Source organism: Prionailurus bengalensis, chromosome A2 (assembly GCF_016509475.1).
Source record: "Prionailurus bengalensis isolate Pbe53 chromosome A2, Fcat_Pben_1.1_paternal_pri, whole genome shotgun sequence".
Taxonomy (NCBI): Eukaryota; Metazoa; Chordata; class Mammalia; order Carnivora; family Felidae; genus Prionailurus; species Prionailurus bengalensis.
This window is the reverse complement of record NC_057348.1, coordinates 78892670-78914024: the sequence shown is the minus strand read 5'-3', so window position 1 is coordinate 78914024 and position 21355 is coordinate 78892670. Positions and strand designations below refer to the sequence as shown.

Here is a 21355-nt window from a genome sequence, read left to right as displayed (position 1 = left end):
TGTGCTGATAGCTCAGAGCATGGAGCCTGCTTCCAATTCTGTGTGTCTCTCTCTCTCTGGCCCTCTCCCTTGCTTGCACTCTGTCTCTCTCTCTCCCAAAGATAAGTAAACATTAAAAAAATACTTAAAAAATATTAATGCCAATTGAATGTTGAATGATGTAAACTTTGTGCTGCCTCCATTTGTTGAGTTCAATGCTCATAAAAGTCCTATGTTTGTTTCCAGATTGGCTAATCCCATTGTACTTGTATTGTGTTTATATTATTAGGTATAATTAAACCATTGATAAATGAATGTGAAAAGAGAGTTGTATTTTTTTTTAAGTTTATTTATTTTGAGAGAGCGAGATTGAGAGCGCGCCCGCATGCGTGATCAGAGAGGGGCAAAGAGAAAGGAGAGAGAATCCCAGGCAGGCTGCCTTTATCACGAAGCCTGACAGAGGCTCAGTTCCACAAACCTTGAGATCTTGACCTCAGCTGATATCAAGAGTCTGAACCTTAACTGACTGAGCCACCCAGGCATCCCTGAGAACTGACGCAAACTAAGTTAATTACTTTGGAAAACTTGTTAAAGATACATTAATTGTCAAAGAAAGATGTTAGGTATGGGTAAGGTAACTAAAATAATACAAATCCAAATTGAGAAGGAGATCTGCATTCTCATTGCTCCACAGGTGTCTAAGTAATTTGTTACCTTGAAATAATCTAAAACCAAAAATTATAGACAATGCATTATAGATAGGGTTTATACAATAATGAGAACCCAAAATTCCAATTAGCAGAGCCATGTTCAAAGAGAACATTTGGGCTTGACATTAAAATATTGATGAATTATATTTTAAATGAAAAAGTTCAGTGTTTATAAGGTATATGTAACTTTTAAATGGTTCTCCAGGTTAATTGACTTTGATGAGCTAACCAATTTTGAGTTACTGTTTTTTATATATATAAATCCAGATTTTTTTTTCAGTCCAAAAGGAGATGAATCTTACTGTATTCTCTAGCATTTTTTTTTTTTTTCAATTTAGTATCTTAGAAATCTAAAAATGCTCTTTCATGCTGACATCTTGATTTCAGACTCTGGCCTCTAGAATTGTTTGTGGTCATGTGTTGCGGCATCCTTAGGAAACTAATACTCCCCTCAATTCCAGTTACTCTCAGTGAAGCCCACTGCTAGACAACACACACACACACACCACGCACACACATACATACAAAAGAAAAAGAATTAAAATGCTGTTTCAGAGTCTGATTGTGTTTTGTCTACTTGGGTTTGTAGGATTCTGCCTAGATGAAATGACAGATTTCGCATGTCCATGGAATTGAATAGATTCATTGATGTATCAAGATCCAGTAACCTTTATTATCTTGTGAGATTTAAATTCTACTCTTCTTTAGGACTCTTCTAACTGTTAATATTGTAAACTAGATTCATTCAGTAGTAGATAGTTGAATGCCCTCTATGTGAAAGCATTAGGGTGCTACTGATTTTGGCTTGCTGATCTTGCATATATTTCCTAAGGGAAGTAACTGATTGTGTTGGCTAATAACTCTGGGATCAGTTTGTGTGGTTTTCAAATTTTAGCTTGCAATAGTTTGGTATATTGTTAATGTGGTTGCTGTATGTTAGTAATAACTTATTAATTATACACTAATGTAATAACTTTTTGATTTTTGAATTCCAAGTAAAAACTGGCAGATCTTATGGACACAGTATTGTGCCAAAAGACACAAGTTCTTTTATTGTGTAATTACTTTGAGAATATCTGAGAAACTAATATTTATCATTTAAATTTAATCTAGAGTGATGGTGGATTTTTAAAAAGAGATTCTGCTGGTATAGCCTGTAAGTTCACTTATAGGAAGTTTAAAGTTTATGCTTCTTGCCTCCTAAATTTAATGGCTCATTAAGGATTTGGAGAAAAGTATTTCTAGTTCAGTCCCCAACTTCACACAGCAATTTCTTTATATACAAATGACTTTTATAAGGGTGGCCAGTCAGCTCAGTACATGTTAATTATTATTATTATTATTATTATTATTTTTTACCCATGTGTATACATAATGTTTTCCATCTGTAAAGACGGAAAGGTCTTTAAAAGTAATTTGGAAAGGGAACGTGGATGTAGCCTGTCTCATAGCAAATGTACTGGTTAGTAATAGTACCTGCATCTACCAACTTCATTCTTGACATTTTATTTTTCCCTTTATTGTACAATTTTTCAGTGATTATATGCCTGTTCAAGACAAGCTACTTTAAAAGATTGTCTTGAACAAGACGTATAATAAGTTAATGAAGTTTGTATATCTGAGTAATTTTCCTAATGGAGGCTTAGATCTACTAATTCTGTATTTTATTCTTGAGAGTAAGATGCTTTTTCCCTAAGCTTCAACTCTCTACTTGTTATGCACTTGTCCTTTCATTTCCAGTTTTTTGTTTTCATTTTTCTATTTACATTAATGTATGAAGAGGAAGAACTTGATCGTTGAATTCTGTAAGTCTTGGGATTAAAAGGACTCTGTCTGGCAAATGCTGCAGAAATAAGTGGTTTAAACATGGAAAGTATTTTTTCTTATTCATTTTGCTAGTCTTTTGCAGATTTATAGGCTAATACTTAGAAATTAAAGTGCTCTTGTTTTAGACTTAAGGCTTTTATAGTAAATATTTTAAACATGTGGAATAGAAGATATCTTTTCAGGTATTTACAATAGTAGAGCTGTTTTTTCACTATTTTAGTGGCCTTAGTGGTCAACAGTTTTATGACTGGGGTTGATTAAATTATCATTGGATTGAGTAGTATGAACTTTATGCTTTTAATTCTAAAGAGGGAAGGCACAAACATACCAACTCTGCAAGGTAGAATTTTACCCATTTTTCATGAGAGGCCTAGAGAGACTGACAGTCACGTAAGCTAAAGAGGGACTGATCAAGAATTTGAATTCAGATCATTTGAAAAAAATCATCATAGCATTCTATTGATCCTTATAAAGGAATAATTTTTGGCTCAGTAATGAAAATACACAAATCGTTATCAAAGGCAGTTATTTAAAACTACTCTAAGATACCTTTGATTATATTAATTGCCCTAGCTCGATAAAAGGACCTTAAGGGCAGGGATGCCTGGGTGGCTCAGTGGGTTAAGTGTCTGACTTTGACTCAGGTCATGATCTCACAGTTCATGAGTTTGAGCCCCACATTGTGCTCTGTGCTGAAAGCTTGGAGCCTGGAGCCTGCCTCCCTCTCTCTGTGTCCCTCCCCTGCTCACACTCTGTCTCTCTCTCTCTCTCCCTCAAAATAAATAAACATTGAAAAAAGGGGGGGGGGTGCTTAAGGCCAACTTAATTTTGTTCACTGCTCATTCCCTAGCACATAGAGCAGTATCCAGAACATAGTATATGCTCAATAAATATGTTGAGTGGATGAATTTGAGTTTATTACATTTAAAATGACAGAATAGTCCTAATCTGGGGGATAAGTGCTTAAAAAATACACAAGATTGGGGTGCCTGGGTGGCGCAGTCGGTTAAGCGTCCGACTTCAGCCAGGTCATGATCTCGCGGTCCGTGAGTTCGAGCCCCGCGTCAGGCTCTGGGCTGATGGCTCAGAGCCTGGAGCCTGTTTCCGATTCTGTGTCTCCCTCTCTCTCTGCCCCTCCCCCATTCATGCTCTGTCTCTCTCTGTCCCAAAAATAAATAAACGTTGAAAAAAAAAATACACAAGATTTCTTCCATTGTTTGGAGACAAGAAATTCAGAACTTGATGGTGATACGCTGGAAGGGTTGTTGATTATTGGAAATTATTCAGATGATGGAGATGATGGTGGGGGCCTTGGAAACTGAGGAAGAATGAATCTGAAACACTGAGGAGACACAAAAGGCAAGGTGAGCAGATATAATAGGAGACTAGAAAAAAGAAGGATTAAATAGGGAGCTGGGAAAATGGGGTACTGACAAGAAATGGAATGGAAAGCGTGTGGAAAAGATTCAGTTTGAAAGTTTAATTTTTGCAATGATGGCAGATATTTAAATGGGTACACATCCTATAGGTGGCTGGGAGTAGGAAATCAAACAGGAATGAATGGTAAAATCTGAGATTGATGGAGATGAATAATGGAGAGGGTTGAGCCTTGAGAGACAGCCACATTTAAAAAATAATAACAGAAAGAAGCAATTATTAAAAATAAAGTTTCAGAAGAAAATCAATAATGTTCTTCTGTGGCACATTTTTTGTTTTGTTTTAAGATGTGTTCCTCTTCATCTAAAAGGGGAGAAGGGGATTAAGTGTGTTAGGGTGAGGAAAATTTGATATAATCAGGAATAATTTAGGTGGTGTTGTCACCACATTATAGGCTTTGAGAGCTAAAATATAAATATCTCGTTTCTTGGTATGGGGTAAAGTAGATGATCCAGTTTTGGAAACTAAATGTCTAATAGCTATTTCAAAATAATAGGTCGAAATGTAAACCAGTACTTTAAAAAAGTTAAGTAATACGGGGGCACCTGGGTGGCTCAGTCGGTTGGGCATCCAACTTCGTACCAGGTCATGATCTCACGGTTCGTGGGTTCGAGCCCTGCGTCGGTCTCTGTGCTGACAGCTCAGAGCCTGGAGCCTGCTTTGAATTCTGTGTCTCCCTCTCTCTCTGTCTCTCACAAATAAACATTGAAAAAAATTTTTTTTAAAAAGCAAGTAATGCGTTCTTTGGGAGGTTAACAAGGGAAGAGATTAGCATGGGACAAATTTTATGGCTCAAATAGTTTTTTGAGTTCAGCTAGTTAAATTTTTGTTTATTGAGAAAATAGTCCTCAGGAGGTTGATCTGCTAGAGACCTCAAAGTTAGTTTTGTATCACAGAAGTCTAAGTTGTGAAGTTGAGAATGCTTCAAGGAAGCATTAATACTGAAATGATCCCTGAAGGTTTAATCAGATTTTTGTTGGGTGGAATGGTTATATGTACAGGAAAATTACTTTAGAAATTTTGAAGGGGAATGAGCAAAGATAACGCCAGCAATAGAAAAAGACTGGCATAATCAGAGGATTTATATATTGGAATATTAGTGTGGAACAAGGTAACCTGATAATGTCAAGATTAGGAATTTAATTGGAGTTACTGTGAGGTACTATGCTTTTTTTGAAGAGGGCAAGACTAGGAGACTTGTGGGCTTTGAAGTATAATCTGTTCAGAGTTTAAGCAGTTCTAGAATAAAGGGCTGGAGCAAATTCCTTTTTAAAAAATAAGACATCTAGGCCACATCTTAGACCTATTAAATCAGAATCTCTGGGGGTAAGGCCTAGGAATCCATAATTTTCAACTACTAACCCCAGGTATATGAAAAGTAGCAGTTTGTGATTTTATGTTTGAGAGCGATTGGTTTAAAGGTCAAGTTAGAATAGGGAGAGAGAGAGACCACTTAGAAAATTATTCTGACAGCCCAAGTCTGAGATAATAAAATGTAGACAGTAGAGACAGAAAGATTTGTTTGAATCCTATTAATTAGCTTTGCTACACATTGTTTTTAGATAGGGGAAGAAGAGAGGGCTCACATTCTCTAGTCTGAAATAAATGATTCAAAATAGTGATAGAAAGAATAATTCATTCTGGAGGGGACGTTGTTTTACTTGAGACTAGAATGAAGAATGAGAGAATAAAATTATTGCCAACTTTGATTGTTTCAGTCAAAAATTATGCCCTTACCTAATGGCATACTTATTTCAAGGCTGAAAAAGCAAGAATGAACCAGCCCAATAGTCTGTACGGGTTGACTAAAAGATAAATGCGGGGTTTTTTGTTGTTTTTGTTTGATTTTTTAATTATAACAGACTCTAACACTACTTTTTGGGAGCATATTTTTCCTTTTCTGCTTTAGGCAGATAGAGTGTACCAATCAAGTAAGTTTTTCATGTCACATGATGAGTCTGTAAGTATTTTCTTTTAGCCAGTGATTTTTGAACTATTCTCCAGGAAGCCTTAGGCTTGTCATGTGGTAGGTGGGAGGATGTTCAGGCAGGGCCATTTCCGTGCCACCCTCTTTAACTATAGACATAGCAAATATGAGGTACAAATGCCTACTATATCTTTTAGCAGACATTACTGATTACTTGAGACCTTCTGTTGTATTTGGCTGTGGCCTCCTTAACACAGTACTTCAAGTTGATATCAGCAATCGGAGAAAGCATAGTAGATTAAAGCTAATTTTCATCTTGGAATCAAAATACACGCTTAGATTATGGTTTAAGAGTTCATTTGTGGGGCGCCAGGGTGACTCAGTGGGTTGAGTGTCAGACTCTTGATTTCAGCTCAGGTCATGATCCCGGGGTCGTGGGATCAAGCCCTGCTTCAGGTTCCGTGCTGAGCATGGAGCCTGCTTAGGATTCTCTGTCTGTCTGTCTGTCTGTCTCTCTGTCTCTCTCTGTCTCTCTCTCTCTCCCTCCCCCCACACCTCTTTCTCTTCCTCTCTTTGTCCCCCTCCCATGCGTGTGCTCACCCTTTCACTCTCTCTAAAAAAAATAAAGATTTCATTCATAAGAAAATTTCTGTCAATACTCAAAAAAACAGGTTTGAAGGCCACAATTTTAATGTCATTTTTTCAAATTAAATTTTAAGTTTTGAAGTAAGATTTACATGCATTTTTTAAGAAATAATACAGAGAAATTCTTTTTCCTTTATCCAGTTTCTCTTAAATGTAACATCTTGTAAAACTGTAGTACAGTGTCACAACCAGAATATTGACATTGATACAATCTATCCATTTTGTCCAGCTTTCCCTAGTTCTACTCCTGTGTGTGTGTGTGTGTTTAGTTTTCTGTATTTTTATTACATTTGTAAGGTTCCTGTATCTACTACCAGAGTTAAGATATAGAGCATTTCCATCTCCACAAGGTTCCCTGGACCTTACAACCACACTGATCTGTCCTCTATTTCTATGTCATTCAAGACTCTTACATAAATGTAATTATACAGTATGTGATCTTTTTGGAATTGGATTTTTTATTTCACTCAACATAATGTCCTTAATATTCATTGGAGTTGTTGCATCTATCAGTAGTTCTTTAGGGGTGCCTGGGTGGTTCAGTCAGTTAAGCATCTGACTCTTGCTTTCGGCTCACATCATGATCTCAGTGTCATGAGATTGAGCCCTACGTTGGGCTCCATGATAAGTATGGAGCTTGCTTGGGATTCTCTTTCTCCTTGTCTCTCTGACTCTCCCCTGCTTGTGCTCTCTCTCTCTATCTCTCTCAAAATAAGTAAACATTTTAATAAAAAAAAATAGTTCCTTTCAAAATAAGTAAACATTTGAATAAAATAATTCCTTTATATTGCTAAGTAGTGTTCCATTTAATGTCATTTTCCTGTTTGGTAGCTACCACATAGAACATGCCACTTCAGGGACACCTGGGTGACTCAGTCAGTTAAGCGTCCGACTTTGGCTCAGGTCATGATCTCATGCTTTGTGGGTTTGAGGCCTGCATCGGGCTCTCTGCTGTCATCCCGGAGCCTGCTTTGGATCCTCTCTCTTTCTTTCTCTGTGTCCCTACCCTGGTTGCTCTTGCTCTCTCAAAAGTAAAACTTAAAAAAAAAAAAAAAAAAACCAAAACAGGCAGCTTCTGAGTTTAACTTTTAAATTTGTAGAACATGTTGTCTTTCATTGTCTTTTGTGAACTTCCCTGATTCTGTTTTCTCCTAATATCTCACTCCTCAACTCCATTGAGGACTACTGGGAGCACAGTTTAAAAATTACTAATGTAGATAGCAATTTTTTTTTTTAATTTTTTTTCAACGTTTATTTATTTTTGGGACAGAGAGAGACAGAGCATGAACCAGGGAGGGTCAGAGAGAGAGGGAGACACAGAATCGGAAACAGGCTCCAGGCTCTGAGCCATCAGCCCAGAGCCCGACGCGGGGCTCGAACTCACGGACCGCGAGATCGTGACCTGGCTGAAGTCGGACGCTTAACCGACTGTGCCACACAGGTGCCCCGCAATTTTTTTTTTTTTTAACAGAAGGAAGTTTTAGAATCCATGAAGTATGTGGTATTATGCTTTACAGGTATTATGCTTCACACATGTGATATTTTACATTCACACATGTGATATTACTGCTTTTGTACTTAAAAGTAAGCTTTTGAGGAATTTAGGAAGATGTGATTGTTAGGTTTGAAGATTCTTTGTCTTCTGTGCTTGTATATTGAGCAGTATATTCTAAGGTACGTAGTTGTGGGCCATATGGCAAATAGAAAGTGGAAATAGGTAACTATTTTAGAAGGAAGTTGCTTTTATTCTATTCTCAGATGTGAATAAAGACTAACCTCATTCTAAGAATAGGTTTGTATGTATAGGAAACAGAAATTGTGTGTTTATGCCCGGAGACTCTAGTCTACCCTGTCAACTCTATTATCGGTCACTGAATTGCTATTTTATTTATTTTTTTAATTTGCAAACCACATACCTTTTTTTTTTTTTTTTAACTTTTTATTTATTTTGAGAGAGAGAGAGAGCCAGGGGAGGGGCAGAGAGAGAGAGAATCTCAAGCAGGCTCAATCCCACAAACCGTTGAAATCATGACCTGAGCTGAAATCAAGAGTTGGACGCTTCACCAATTGAGCCATTGAGGCACCCCCTGAATTGCTATTTTAAAACACCACACTTGGAGTACCCGTGTCTTGGTTAGTTAAGTGTTTGACTTCAGCTGACGTCATGATCTTGGGGTTCATGGGTTCGAGCCCCACATTGGGCTCTGCACTGACAGTGTAGAGCCTGCTTGGGATTCTCTCTCTCTCTCCCTCTCTCTCTCTCTCTCTCTCTCTCTCTCTCTCTCTGTCTCTCTCTCTGCCCCTACTCCACTCACACTTTTTCTCTCTCTCTCAAAGTAAGGAAAGTTTAAAAAAGCCACATTTTACTAGATTTTATACTGTAGTTTGGTGATCTCCAACACTTCAGGGAATGACAAATACTATTCAAAAATGCATGGTGCATTAAAAAACTGATAGTATTGAAATTAATTCTTTTAACTTGTGGATGCTTTGGCATGGTAAAGGAGATTGAATGTACCAATACTTCTGTTGGTTGCAGAATTGATGTTTAAAAGTTTTCCCAAAACCCTGGTAGAAGGAAAGCTATCCCATTATATAATGCCAGACAATTCACTATATTCATACATGTATTTTTAAATTTAATGGACTTCATCTTTTAGAGAAATTTCAGGTTCACTTCAAAGATGAAAGGAATGTATAGATTTCCCACATGCCTCCTCCCCACACAAGCACAACCTTCATCATCATCAGTGTTCCTCATTATTATGGTACATTTATAACATTCAATGAACCAGCATTGAAACATCATTATCCGGGCACCTGAGTGACTCAGTTAGTTAAACGTCTGACTCTTGCGCTCAGGTCATGATCTTATGATTCAATGGTTCAAGCCCCTGCATTGGGCTCTGCACTGGCAGTGCAGAGCCTGCTTGGGATTCTCTCTCTACCTCTCCCTGATTCATGCTCTCTCTCTCTCTCTCTCTCTCTCTCTTAAAATAAATACATGAACTTATTAAAAAAACAGAAAAGAAACATCATTATCATCCAAAGTGTGTAGTTTACATTGGGGTTCACTCTGTCTTCATGTATTTTTTTAAAAAGGTTATTCTTGACACTTTAATACTTTGATTCCAATGTCACATTACTAGTGAGCTAAAAGATAACGTAAACTGAGTTGTAAGCCAGTATGAAGTTGCAAAAAATACTGGCAGATTGGGAAAGTACCTTATTCTTGACCCTGAAGGGATGAGGTGGTGCTCATTGGATAATATCACAAGGATTGCCATTGATTTGTTAAAGTCTTTTATTCAGAGCCAATTTCTGTTGTGACAAAAATTCTGTAAAAAGAATTTCAGGTCCAGATTACCTATTGACTTTCACCATTACTGTGCACACAGATTTTTAGTTTAAGAAAATAATTGAAACTGTGTTTAGAGTTTATAATAAAGAGGTTTGTTGTTTTTTTTTTTTTTTTTTTTTTTTTAAGTGAAACTACTTCTGTCAGATTCTCTGAAATTGAAGTCCAATACAGAAGTATCCTCTCACCTTTCTTGGCAAGAATGGATTTTGGAAAAGATCATAGATTCTATTTTTTTTTCATTCAGATCGTATTTATTGAGCACCTACAGTGCATGACAAAAGTGCATTTTATTTTTTAATTTTTTCTAGTAAACTCTCCCTCCACTCTGGAGCTCAAAGTGTGAGATTAAGAATCTCATGTTTCACTGACTGAGCCAGGCAGGCACCCAGATCAGAAATTCTTTAAAAAAAATTTTTTTTTAACATTTATTTATTTTTGAGACACAGAGAGAGCATGAACAGGGGAGGGTCAGAGAAAGAGGGAGACACAGAATCTGAAACAGGCTCCAGGCTCTGAGCTGTCAGCACAGAGCCTGACACGGGGCTTGAACCCATGGACTGCGAGATCATGACCTGAGCTGAAGTCGGACGCTTAACCGACTGAGCCACCCAGGCGCCCCAGAAATTCTTTTTTTTTTTTTATTAAAGTTTATTTATTTTTGAGAGAGAGAAAAAGAGGGAGAGCATGAGCAGGGGAGGGGCAGAGAGAGAGGGAGAGAGAATCCCAAGCAGGCTCTGCACTGTCAGCACAGAACCCAATGGGGGGGTTCAGTCTCACCAACCTGTGAGATCATGACCTGAGCCAAGATCAAGCGTTGGACATGTTTAACCAACTGAGCCACCCAAGCTCCCCCCCATCAAAAATTCTTAAATTACTTGGATTGTACAAGTATATAGTTGAGAGTTGTTCTCCAGTACTGATCTTTTAGGGACTTTTTATCTGGTTACCATAGCTAACACTAACTGAGTGCCACACACAACTCCTTGAAACAATTCAGGAGAACATGTTCTGTGATTATTCTTTTTTACAAATGAGGAGCTAAGGCTTCAAGAGAATAAGTAACCATTATTAGTTAAGTGGCAGAATGTGAAATCTGAAGCACTGTTACTTTGATACTGAATTTAGTTGTAACAGTTAGTTGGAATTGTACTCAACAGGATCCAGTGAAACTCTATGAAACTCTTACAGAACCAGAAAAGACACTTCTCGAAATATAGGTTTCCATTTTTCAAGCATTTCCATGAACTGACTCTGACTACAAGAATACAGATTTTTCTAAATAGAGATTTTATTTGCTATAAAAGTACTATAATGTAGGTTGGTGTAATTCTTTGTTTTTAGGAACCAAATGGTCATTAAAGAGAGACTCAAGTTAAAATTTAACTGATTAAATACGTGGTCTCAATTAACAAATAGTTTTGTATATGGAATTGAATATCCTTGTGCAAATTAGTAATCTCAGATTTGGAGCATAGTTCTTTTAACTTCAGTGTATTAGTGAAGTGTACTGGTGAAGCATGTACTGAAAATAATAGAGTTTGAATATTCTTTGATTATGTGCTTTGCACCATCCCTGAAGTATTTTAAACCCAAATTTTAGACTTTGAGCCCATTCTTCTCTACTTCTGTAGTGTTCTAATGCATTTTTGTGGAATGGATGTGAATTCATTAAGTAGATCAGGTTTGGGGGAGGAGCAAAGTGGGTTTCATTATTCTTTAAGTGTGCTAGAATAAATGGCGTCCAGATAAATGAGACATTTATGTATTTATCTAATTTCTTCTCTTTTTGAGCAAGGCAGTTGTCAGTATTTTCCTCTTAACTGTAAATTGTAGATTACCAATTATCTAGCAAATTTTAATTTCACTCAAACTAATGGGTAGGTGCTGGAATCAGACTGTTAGAATTCAAATTGTTTTTTTTTCCCCAAAAATGTTTGTTTATTTTGAGAGAGAGTGTGAGCACTTGAGCAGAGGAAGGGCAGAGAGGAAGAGATAGAATCCCAGGCAGTCTCCACTGTGTCAGCACAGAGCCAGATACGGAGCTCGATTCCATGACCCTGAATCGTGACCTGAACTGAGATCTAGAGTCGGACGCTTAATTGACTGAGCCACCTAGGTGCCCCTAGGGTTCAATTATTGCGTCTGTGATTTATTAGCTATGGAACTTTGGACAAGTTTAATCTATCTTCTCTGTAAAATGGGGATAATAAAGGTACCTACACCATAGGTTCATTGTGAGGATTAAGCATTGTAAGCACTCAGTATTTGTTATCACTGTTATAACTTCTGTTTGGGGAGGCTTGAGTATCAGGTAAGCGCTTGTAGAGCACTGTCTGATACTAATATTAACCCAATTGGAAAAAAATCATTCTGTTTTCAGAGTTATTTTTTGTTGTTTTTTGGAATCTGATATTTATTCTGTTCTTTCGATTATCAGGAGTACTTGGTTAATATACTCGTGATTATAAGATGTAAACTGTAATATCAAAAACCTAACCTTCCTGTTTATAGTTGAAGTCCACAGAGCAGTGAAATGACTTGTCCTAAGTTTCATAGGTAATAAGTTGGTAGTAGATCTCGATCAACCAGTATTTTTTAATTTTTTTTTTTCAACGTTTATTTATTTTGGGGACAGAGAGAGACAGAGCATGAACGGGGGAGGGTCAGAGAGAGAGGGAGACACAGAATCGGAAACAGGCTCCAGGCTCCGAGCCATCAGCCCAGAGCCCGACGCGGGGCTCGAACTCACGGACCGCGAGATCATGACCTGGCTGGAGTCGGACGCTTAACCGACTGCGCCACCCAGGCGCCCCTCAACCAGTATTTTTTAAATTATACCTTAGTCAACTGCTGTAGAGAAAGGAAATCTTAAGTGCATAATGAGGGCAGTTTAATTTCTAATTTATAAAGAAATGTTAGGTATGTAGTCCCTCACAGTTTCTTTGAAGTTGCTTTATTTCCGCTAGTAATATAGCTCAAAGTTCACCTGCTTATTAGTGATACGTATCTAAAACATAAAAGTGTTGATTTAATTTTAATATTTATTGAACTCTGTGTAAGGTAGTTACGAAAGACAGAAAGATAACAAATGACCCTTTCTTCAGAGAGATTATGTCAGGAGCACCTGGGTGGCACTGAGAGTGCAGAGCCTGCTTGGGATTCTCTCCCTCTTTCTCTGCCCCTCCCGTATTCACATGGGCTTGCTCCCTCACTCTCTCAAAAAACAAAAACACACATACGTTTTTAAAAAATATTATTTTAGGGGCGCCTGGGTGGCGCAGTCGGTTAAGCATCCGACTCCAGCCAGGTCACGATCTCACGGTCCGTGAGTTCGAGCCCCGCGTCAGGCTCTGGGCTGATGGCTCAGAGCCTGGAGCCTGTTTCCGATTCTGTGTCTCCCTCTCTCTCTGCCCCTCCCCCGTTCATGCTCTGTCTCTCTCTGTCCCCCCCAAAAAATAAATAAACATTGAAAAAAAAATTAAAAAAAAATATTATTTTAGAATACACTTTTATTTGTAATATTAGAAACAAATTTTCCTCCTGTTTCCATCCTTCTGCTTTTTGGGTATGGTATTCATCTTCTCAGTGGTATTTTTTGCTTCCTGAACTTTTTAACGTGGTCTTAAAAGCAGCCTCAGTCTTAAACTGATAGACTATTTTGTAATTGCTTTTCCTAGCCTTTTATCTTGTTTTTCCTTCTTTAGGGTTTTATGTGTTTTCGTTTTGGGATTGTTGCCTTTGCCAAATCTGTTTTTAATACTGTATTTTCTCAGTTTCTCCTCAGTTTGATTTGATACTTAGCTTTAATCGTTGCCTTTACTGTGTTTACATTTATTTGCATACAGAAGTGAAGAATAAATTTATTTTTTTAAGAATTAGCTGCTGTCTTTGTGTGAGCCCTTTTGGTTTTTTAGGTGCCATGTTAGGTGCCAAGCATCGATAATTTTATGCCATTTAAAAACAGCTCAATACTCCTATGTTCACTTGGTTTCTAGGTCTATTCTGGATAGCAGGTTTTGTGAAGACATTTGTTCTTTCTTGGACCTCAGATTTACCAGACATCTCATGGTATTTCCTTTTATATTATTTCTTTAATGGCTGCCATTTGTTCTCAATGTACTTTGTATATATTTTACTTGCCAGTTGGATAACCAGTTTCTTATTCACATATAAGATGTGAAGCTTTGTGTAATTGTTTGGATTGTGTTGAATTGTTTTTTCTCCAGTTATGCCTGTGTTATAAGCTCACACCTTTTCTGCCTACTGCATTGGCTTTCCCTTTCTTTTCTTCTTAATTTTCAAGACACAGCAATTTGACCCCAACGAATTTATGATGTTTTAAGTATCAACTGAATTTTTAAACAGTGTGAGTTTTCTGGTGATAGAGTTTTTGATATTAATGAATATAGTAAAATATTTGCCATTTTATGGTCTCAATAGATAGGACCTCTTGCCTTCTGGCCTCCTATGAATAAATTCCTGAGATCCTCTTCCCTGTTGAATCAAATACAGAGTTTGTGGTTCTGTTTCAGATGTGATGATGTGTCTATCTTGGGGAATGAAGTTCTGTGTTCTTAGAGCGATGCATTTGTGCAGAGGGTGTCATGAAGTTGCTGTTATAGCACTTGATTGTATAGGTTGACCACTCATTTGGCTAATGAGGCCAGGGCTGCAGTTTCATTCTAGGTGCTCTGATTCATTCACCAGTCCCTTATAGAGTGCTCCAGGCACTGTGCAGGGTTTGAGAGACAGGCAGTAATCATACAAACACAGGCCATTGTCTGAAGTAGGTTAATGGCAAGCTCTTCACTGCTACTTAAAAATAGCTCAAATGTAGTGTTTATTGAAGTTTGTATATTTACATAAAAATGGAGCACACTATTAGATACGTACTCAAATAGATTCTTTTAGGTTGGAACTATTAATCAGTTAACTAAAAGAACACATAATGATTTGATTTCTGCTTTCTAGTTACCGGTCTGGTTAAAACAAAAAAATGCACTACTAAATATTTAACAACATATGTCTAAAATTGAAGACTTCTGTGAGTCGAATGTAAAGATATGCTGAGCTAAAGAAAACATCTCCCAGGTAGATGCTACCAACAAGGAAGACGGTTTTTCTTCTTAAGTTTTAATTGTTATCTGTTGTTACATCTGTATTTTCAGCATTTTAAAGAAATATAGAATATTGTCACATTTGAATGGAACAAACTTACAGTTTGTATATTGGTTGTGTTTTGTCAATTGGAAATTTTATAATTTTATAGCTTTGTGTGGGTTAATGCAGCTTTTATGAAGCAACTCTAATATGGTCACAGGGGCAGCAAAGAAGATAGGGCAATCTTTCCTTTTTCTCACTCTGCTTTAATTTTTAGAGGATGATTTTAATTTGATGAGCACATTATAAAAACATGGCAAGTTGAAAACCATAATTATTTTCAAAAACTATTAGAAGAATCACTTTAAATGAGGTCTAGACAGCTTTTCCATGAAGTAAGAGCAACTCTTTTTATGTGACTGCCACTTACTGATTGCTAAAAATGTGCAGTGCTGTGTATGAAAATGCTTTACATTCATTTATTTTCCTCATGGAAACCCTATGAGGATAAAATCTCATTTTATAAGCAAGGAACCTGAAGCTTAGGTTAAATAACTTGCCTAGCTCATATATCTGGTGAGCATTAGAGATAGGCTCCGGAGCCTATGTTTTGAACTTTTAGGCACAAATGCCTATTATTGTATATTTTTATTATAATATAATCTAGTAGCTCCCCAAGTTATACATGGTTTAAAAGTAGAGGCTAGTTTTCTTGGAGAATTCAAACAACTGTTACCACTTTACTTCCCTATTTTGGTATTTGCTCCCATAAGGTATGAGGTCACAATCTTTATTACTTGTGAAATAGAAATTAACCTGAATAGTTATTCTCAAGGTTACTTGTAAAGATTAAAGATAAATATAAGAATTGCCATTTGAAGAAACCTTGCTCTTCAGTATTTCAGGTATAACACGGGAAAAACAATTTTGACTGTTGCCCTTTTCTGTTTATAGTATTATCTGTTTTGTTCCTAAGTTGTACTGTATTATTACTGAAAAGAGCACCCAAGTGGGGATGTGAGCACCCAAGTAGGGAGTGAGGGAGGCAGAGAGAGAGAGAGAGAGAGAGAGAGAGAGAGAGAGAGAGAGAGAGAGAGAATCCTGAGCATGGTCCACACTGCCAGCACAGAGCCTGATGTGGGGCTCGAACTCATGCACTGCACAATCATGACCTGAGCTGAAGTCAGACATTTAACTGATTCAGCCACCCAGGCACCCCTTACTACTGAAAAGATTTTGAGTAGATATTTCACAAAGAGTATCATATGCAAGTGTCATACAGTGAATTAGATTAGAAACATTGATGTTGAAGCTGAATATATTTTGTTATTTGGTAAATTTGTTTAAAAAACACTTCAAGTGTATTAGTTTTCTCTACTAATTACCTGTATTAGGAAATACTAGTTCTGGGGAGTTAATACTAACTGAAGAAATAAGACAACTCCCTCAATATACATGTACTTATGTGGTATGGAAAATGACAGCCACTTTAAAACATTGGATTTTATTACAAATAAAATAGCTTTCCTTTTATAATACATAAATAACTGAGTAGAATTGGTTGAAATCCTGGTTTTAGTTTTTAAAAATGTTTAATTTTTGAGAGAGAGAAAGAGCAGGAGTCGGGGAGAGGCTGAGAGCAAGGGGAACAGAGGATCCAGAGTAGGCTCCACCCTGAAGTAGAGAGCCCCATGCTGGGCTTTAGCCATGAGATCATGACCTGAGCCAAAGTTGGACGCTCAACCCACTGAGCCACCCAGGTGCCTCTCCTGGTTTTATCTCTTAAACTGAGCAACCTTGGTTAAGTTATTTAACCTTTCTTGCTTTTGTTATCCTCAGTGGTAAAAGGGAGAGCCCTGTTTCAGAGTTGTAAGGATTAAATAGATCATCCATGTAAAAGCATAGTAAGTACTTGATATTTGTTAGATCACTTACTGAATCAAGAAGGCTTATTTTGGATACCAGTGCTGTAAGAAATTCCATTTTATCTTTGAAAATGAGTAATATTTGTTGGTTCTTCACTAAGCAAGACAGCTTAGTTCATCTTTCTTTTTGGCATTTTATATTCTTTCTCTAAGGTTATGATTCAGAAACTTCTTTTAATCACAGTCCCATAACTTAATTCCAAAATAAAATAAAATAAAATAAAATAAAATAAAATAAAGTAGAGACTCCCTTGAGCAAATTCCAGTTTATATGGATATTTTAATGAAGAATATTCTAATGAAGAATGCTTTTTCTTCATGTATTTTACTTACTGTCTTTATAGTATGAATGTGTTAGGAATATGAAATTATTTTTAATTTTTTGTTCCCTTTTCTTTTAAACAGGGTTTGTGGATGCACTTAGATGTTTGCAATGAGCACTGTGGCTGGCATGCCCCAGTGTTTTGGATACCAATGCATAGGACTCCATAGTAATCGAATTTACCAGAGGCGAACGTCATGAGCATAGTGATCCCTTTGGGGGTTGATACAGCAGAAACATCATACTTGGAAATGGCTGCAGGCTCAGAGTAAGTATTTAAATTAAAAGTGTTTGGGATAGGAAAGGCAAAATATTTTATATAGTTATTTTAGCATAACCAAGCAGTGCTTGGTTTGGATTTATATTTTTTCTCATTTAGGATTCTTGTTGAAAATAAAACACGAGAAGATTAAAGACAAAAATTCCTTTAAAATTACTTTTTCAAACAACTTTTGAGCCAAAATGCTGTATCTTTTCCCACTTCTTTTTGTCTTTTCCATCTGCTAATTGTTGACCTCAAGATAATAATTTTTTTTAATTGTAAGATTTGTCATGTCTTATTGAAAAAGTAATTTGATTTTAAATTTGATCTTAATTTTAAAAATATTCTAGTAAGATCCATTTAAATGTGGGATTTGCTTTTTTTTTTTAGTTTTTTTATTTGTATTTTTTAAACATTTACTTATTTTGAGAGAGGGAGAGAGTATGTGAGCAGAGGAGGGGCAGAGAGAGAGGATCCCAAGCAGGCCCCACTCTGTCAGTGCAGAGCCTCACACAAGGCTCCATCTCACAGATCCTGAGATCATGACCTGAGTTGAAACCAAGAGTTGGTTGCTCAACTGGCTGAGCTACCCAGGTTTATTTTTTTTTTAAGTTGAGTTGAAATAATTCAAGCCACTTTTAAATAAGAGAAAGGGATTATTTTCTGCTGGATGATTATTTTGATAACTTTTGCTTTTATGAGTGCCATTTCTGATGGATTCAGTAAAACGTTCTTACCTTGCCTCTGGACTATTTGGTCTAGGCAATTGTGTGGATAGATTTCATTATATTTTGTTTTTGAATGACCAGTCACTGTAACACTAGGTTAGTGCTGTGACAATTGATTGATTATTTGTTTTTGGAAATTTGCAAGGGATTCAAGTGGCAGTGTTGGAAGCTGAACGATGGAAAGATGCAACTGTTTATTCTTTGATTCGGTATATAGATCTATTGGGCCTAGTGGGACTCTAATTGACCAGAAAGCTGAACTTACTAGAATAGAAATTTGAAAAAAGGAAATTTATTTTAGGCCTTTGAAACTGATACATGGAGAGGACAAAAATGCTGTTTATTATTCTCTTTTTGCTGGCATTTCAGGTGGTCTGAAATGTTTTCACCACTTCTGTTTGTGCCATTGGGAAAAACCCAGAGATGCTTTCTAATGTTTCAGATTAATATACGGTCTGTTTAACTGTATGATTATTGTGATGCTGTTTTTAAAAGCCATTATGTTTTTTGCACTATGTATAAGTTATTTTTGTTGTAAAATAACAGATTCCTAACAAGGTACTCTTGAGACAGTTAATCAAGTGTCTGCCCACTCATTCTGCCCAAATAGGGACACTACTGTGGAAGGAAAGAACCTGGAAGTAGTGCTTGGGAGACAGGGTTCCTAGGCTAAAGTACTAGTTTTTCTTAATGTAAGGCATCTGGTAGGTGCAAATCCATATCTGATAATAGTTGTAGGCATTTGTTGGTAAAGATTCTTTGCTTCCTAAAAATAATCACCTCCTTGGTTCTTTTTTAAAAAAATCAGTCTTTTAAGCAGTTAATACAAGATGTAATTTCTGAAATTTATATACTAGATAGGAATTTGTCTACCAAATGGCATGAGATACATCTGTGCTTTGTCATATCTAGTATTTGTGCTATGAAGTAATTCACAGAATGGAAGATAGAGGGGCACCTGGGTGGCTCAGTCGGTTGAGCGACTGACTTCGGCTCAGGTCATGATCTCATGGTTAGTGAGTTCGAGCCCTGTGTCGGGCTCTGTGCTAACAGCTCAGAGCCTGGAGCCTGCTTCTGATTTGATGTCTCCCTCTCCCTCTGCCCCTCCCCCACTCATGCTCTGTCTCTATCTCAGAAATAAATAGAAACATTAAAACAAAACAAAAAAAGAATGGAAGATACATTATTATACAGTCAAAAGGGAATGAATAATATTGAAAGAAGGCCGTATGGGGATAACTTCCTATTTTCTTTATTAAATGCATTTATTAGAGTACTTATAGAATAAGTATGATTTATATTATGGAGCCAAATCTTTTTGGGTACATGTATGGCATTTTTATTATGCAAAAATGATCAATTTGTAGGTAATTACAAAACGACTATCTTTCTTTTTAGGAAATTATTTTTTTCTATTCCATGTACAGGTATGTGTCACTTGGGCATACCTTCCCCTATGCAGTGGACATAGAAAGTATAGCTGGTGCCAATTTTTATTATGGGACAGCCATCAGAATTTTTGTGGCTTAATTTTCAAACTTTTAAATTCTCTTTTAAAATATAAAACCTGGAAGCTTAAAAAGACCATTAAATAACATTTTCCCCCCTTCCCTCAGAAACAAAACTTTTAGAGTTGCTTTTATAAGAAACTTTAATGTAATTAATATGATGCTTCCTTTTTATTACAAATACATAATCAAAAGTTGTGTAAGACACAGGATTCTGGGAGAAGGGTACATGGGACTTCACTATTTCTTTGTTTACCTCCTGTGAAGCTACATAATTATTTCAAACTAAATTGTTTTTAATGGAATTACATTTTATTGTATTCATGTGGCTATATAATTCTAATTATACATGAGTTTTTTTAAAAAAAAAGATTGTACTGTTACAGTACAGTCTAGGAGATACTCAGTAATTGTTTATTCAGTGTGTTAGTGTACTGGACCAAATTTATGTTGACTTCTAAGGCTATAAAAGAGAATTTATTGGACTACTTGTTCTTCTAGACTATCTGTAGCATTTTATAGATAGGAAATTGCAGTTGAATATCCAGCTCAGGATCTGTGAAGAATGGGTTTGCAAAGCTCTAGTCCGTTATTTTCATACTTGGTAGCATTTGTTTCTGGATTATTGGGTCTCTAAAATAAAACTCCTTTTTCTCACCAGCTCCAGCTTCTTTATTGTATATTTGTGCTCTTCTCATCACTAAGTTTTAAAAAACCTTGGGTTTGTTTTGCCTTTCCTTCAGAGTTAAGGATCTTGTATTTTACTTCTTTCTGTTACCTATTGCCTTGGCAAGAGTTGGCCCTCTACCTAAATGTTTGAACTAAAAAGAATAATTGTAAAATATTTTAGAAGTAACCGAGTAGTGAAGATTGATAGACTATGGTTTAGGGATAATAAGAACAAAATTTTGTTTCATTAGCCTACGTATTTTTTTAAGAAGTTGTAGACATTCCACAGTCAAATTTAACTGAAGATGTTTTATTTAAAAATAATTTTTACTATGCATAGTATTAATAAAACAAATACATAGATCTTGGTGAATAGAAGTGGAATTGAAGCCAACTGCTACAGGGGAGACTCAAGATACCTTAAAAAATTGCCTGTTAACTACTTAGATCTTAGCAGTAAACTTTTACCTGCATTGTGTTTGTCCTTTTATTTTAAAAAATACCCATTACAGCACACAGGTTAACATAATGACTGATTTTCTCACTAGTGCCTGGAAGGATCTGGGTACAATAAAAAATGTGGAAATGTAATAATATATTTAAAGGGAATATTGAGCAGAGTGCAAAAACAATTTTTAAAAACTTGATTACCAAAGTGACCATAACTGGAATAATCAGGAGACTGCTTTTCTTACCAGGAAGTTCTGTCTGTAAAATTTTTTTGATTAGCTGTGTGTCTGTAAATGCAGGCTAATAATAGAAGTAGATTTCTGGCTTTTAGCATAACTTCATAGGGTAAGACTGGTAGTCCAAGAGAAAGCACATTTTGGATCATCACTTACAAGCATCAACTGTTTGGGGAGTGTTTTACTAGAGGCTCAGGTTATAAATGTAAGATGTAACCTTTTACCCCTACTCTTAAGGAAAGTATAATCAGTGGGGAAATCAGAACTCT

General features: G+C 36.4%; 1 protein-coding gene across 4 annotated transcripts in view; it reads left to right on the top strand.

Annotated features, from left to right (window-relative positions):
• Window positions 1-21355, top strand: part of KMT2E (lysine methyltransferase 2E (inactive)) — a 100460-nt gene that overhangs the window by 11358 nt on the left and 67747 nt on the right. For 2 of the 4 annotated variants that reach the window (XM_043588639.1, XM_043588636.1), the window contains exon 2: window positions 17317-17501. In XM_043588639.1, coding sequence (XP_043444574.1) covers window positions 17431-17501 — 71 coding nt within the window. In that variant the 5' untranslated portion in view covers window positions 17317-17430. Of the gene's footprint in view, window positions 1-13881; window positions 17502-21355 lie in introns of all 4 variants that reach the window. The other 2 variants (XM_043588637.1, XM_043588638.1) reach the window with 2 other exon arrangements.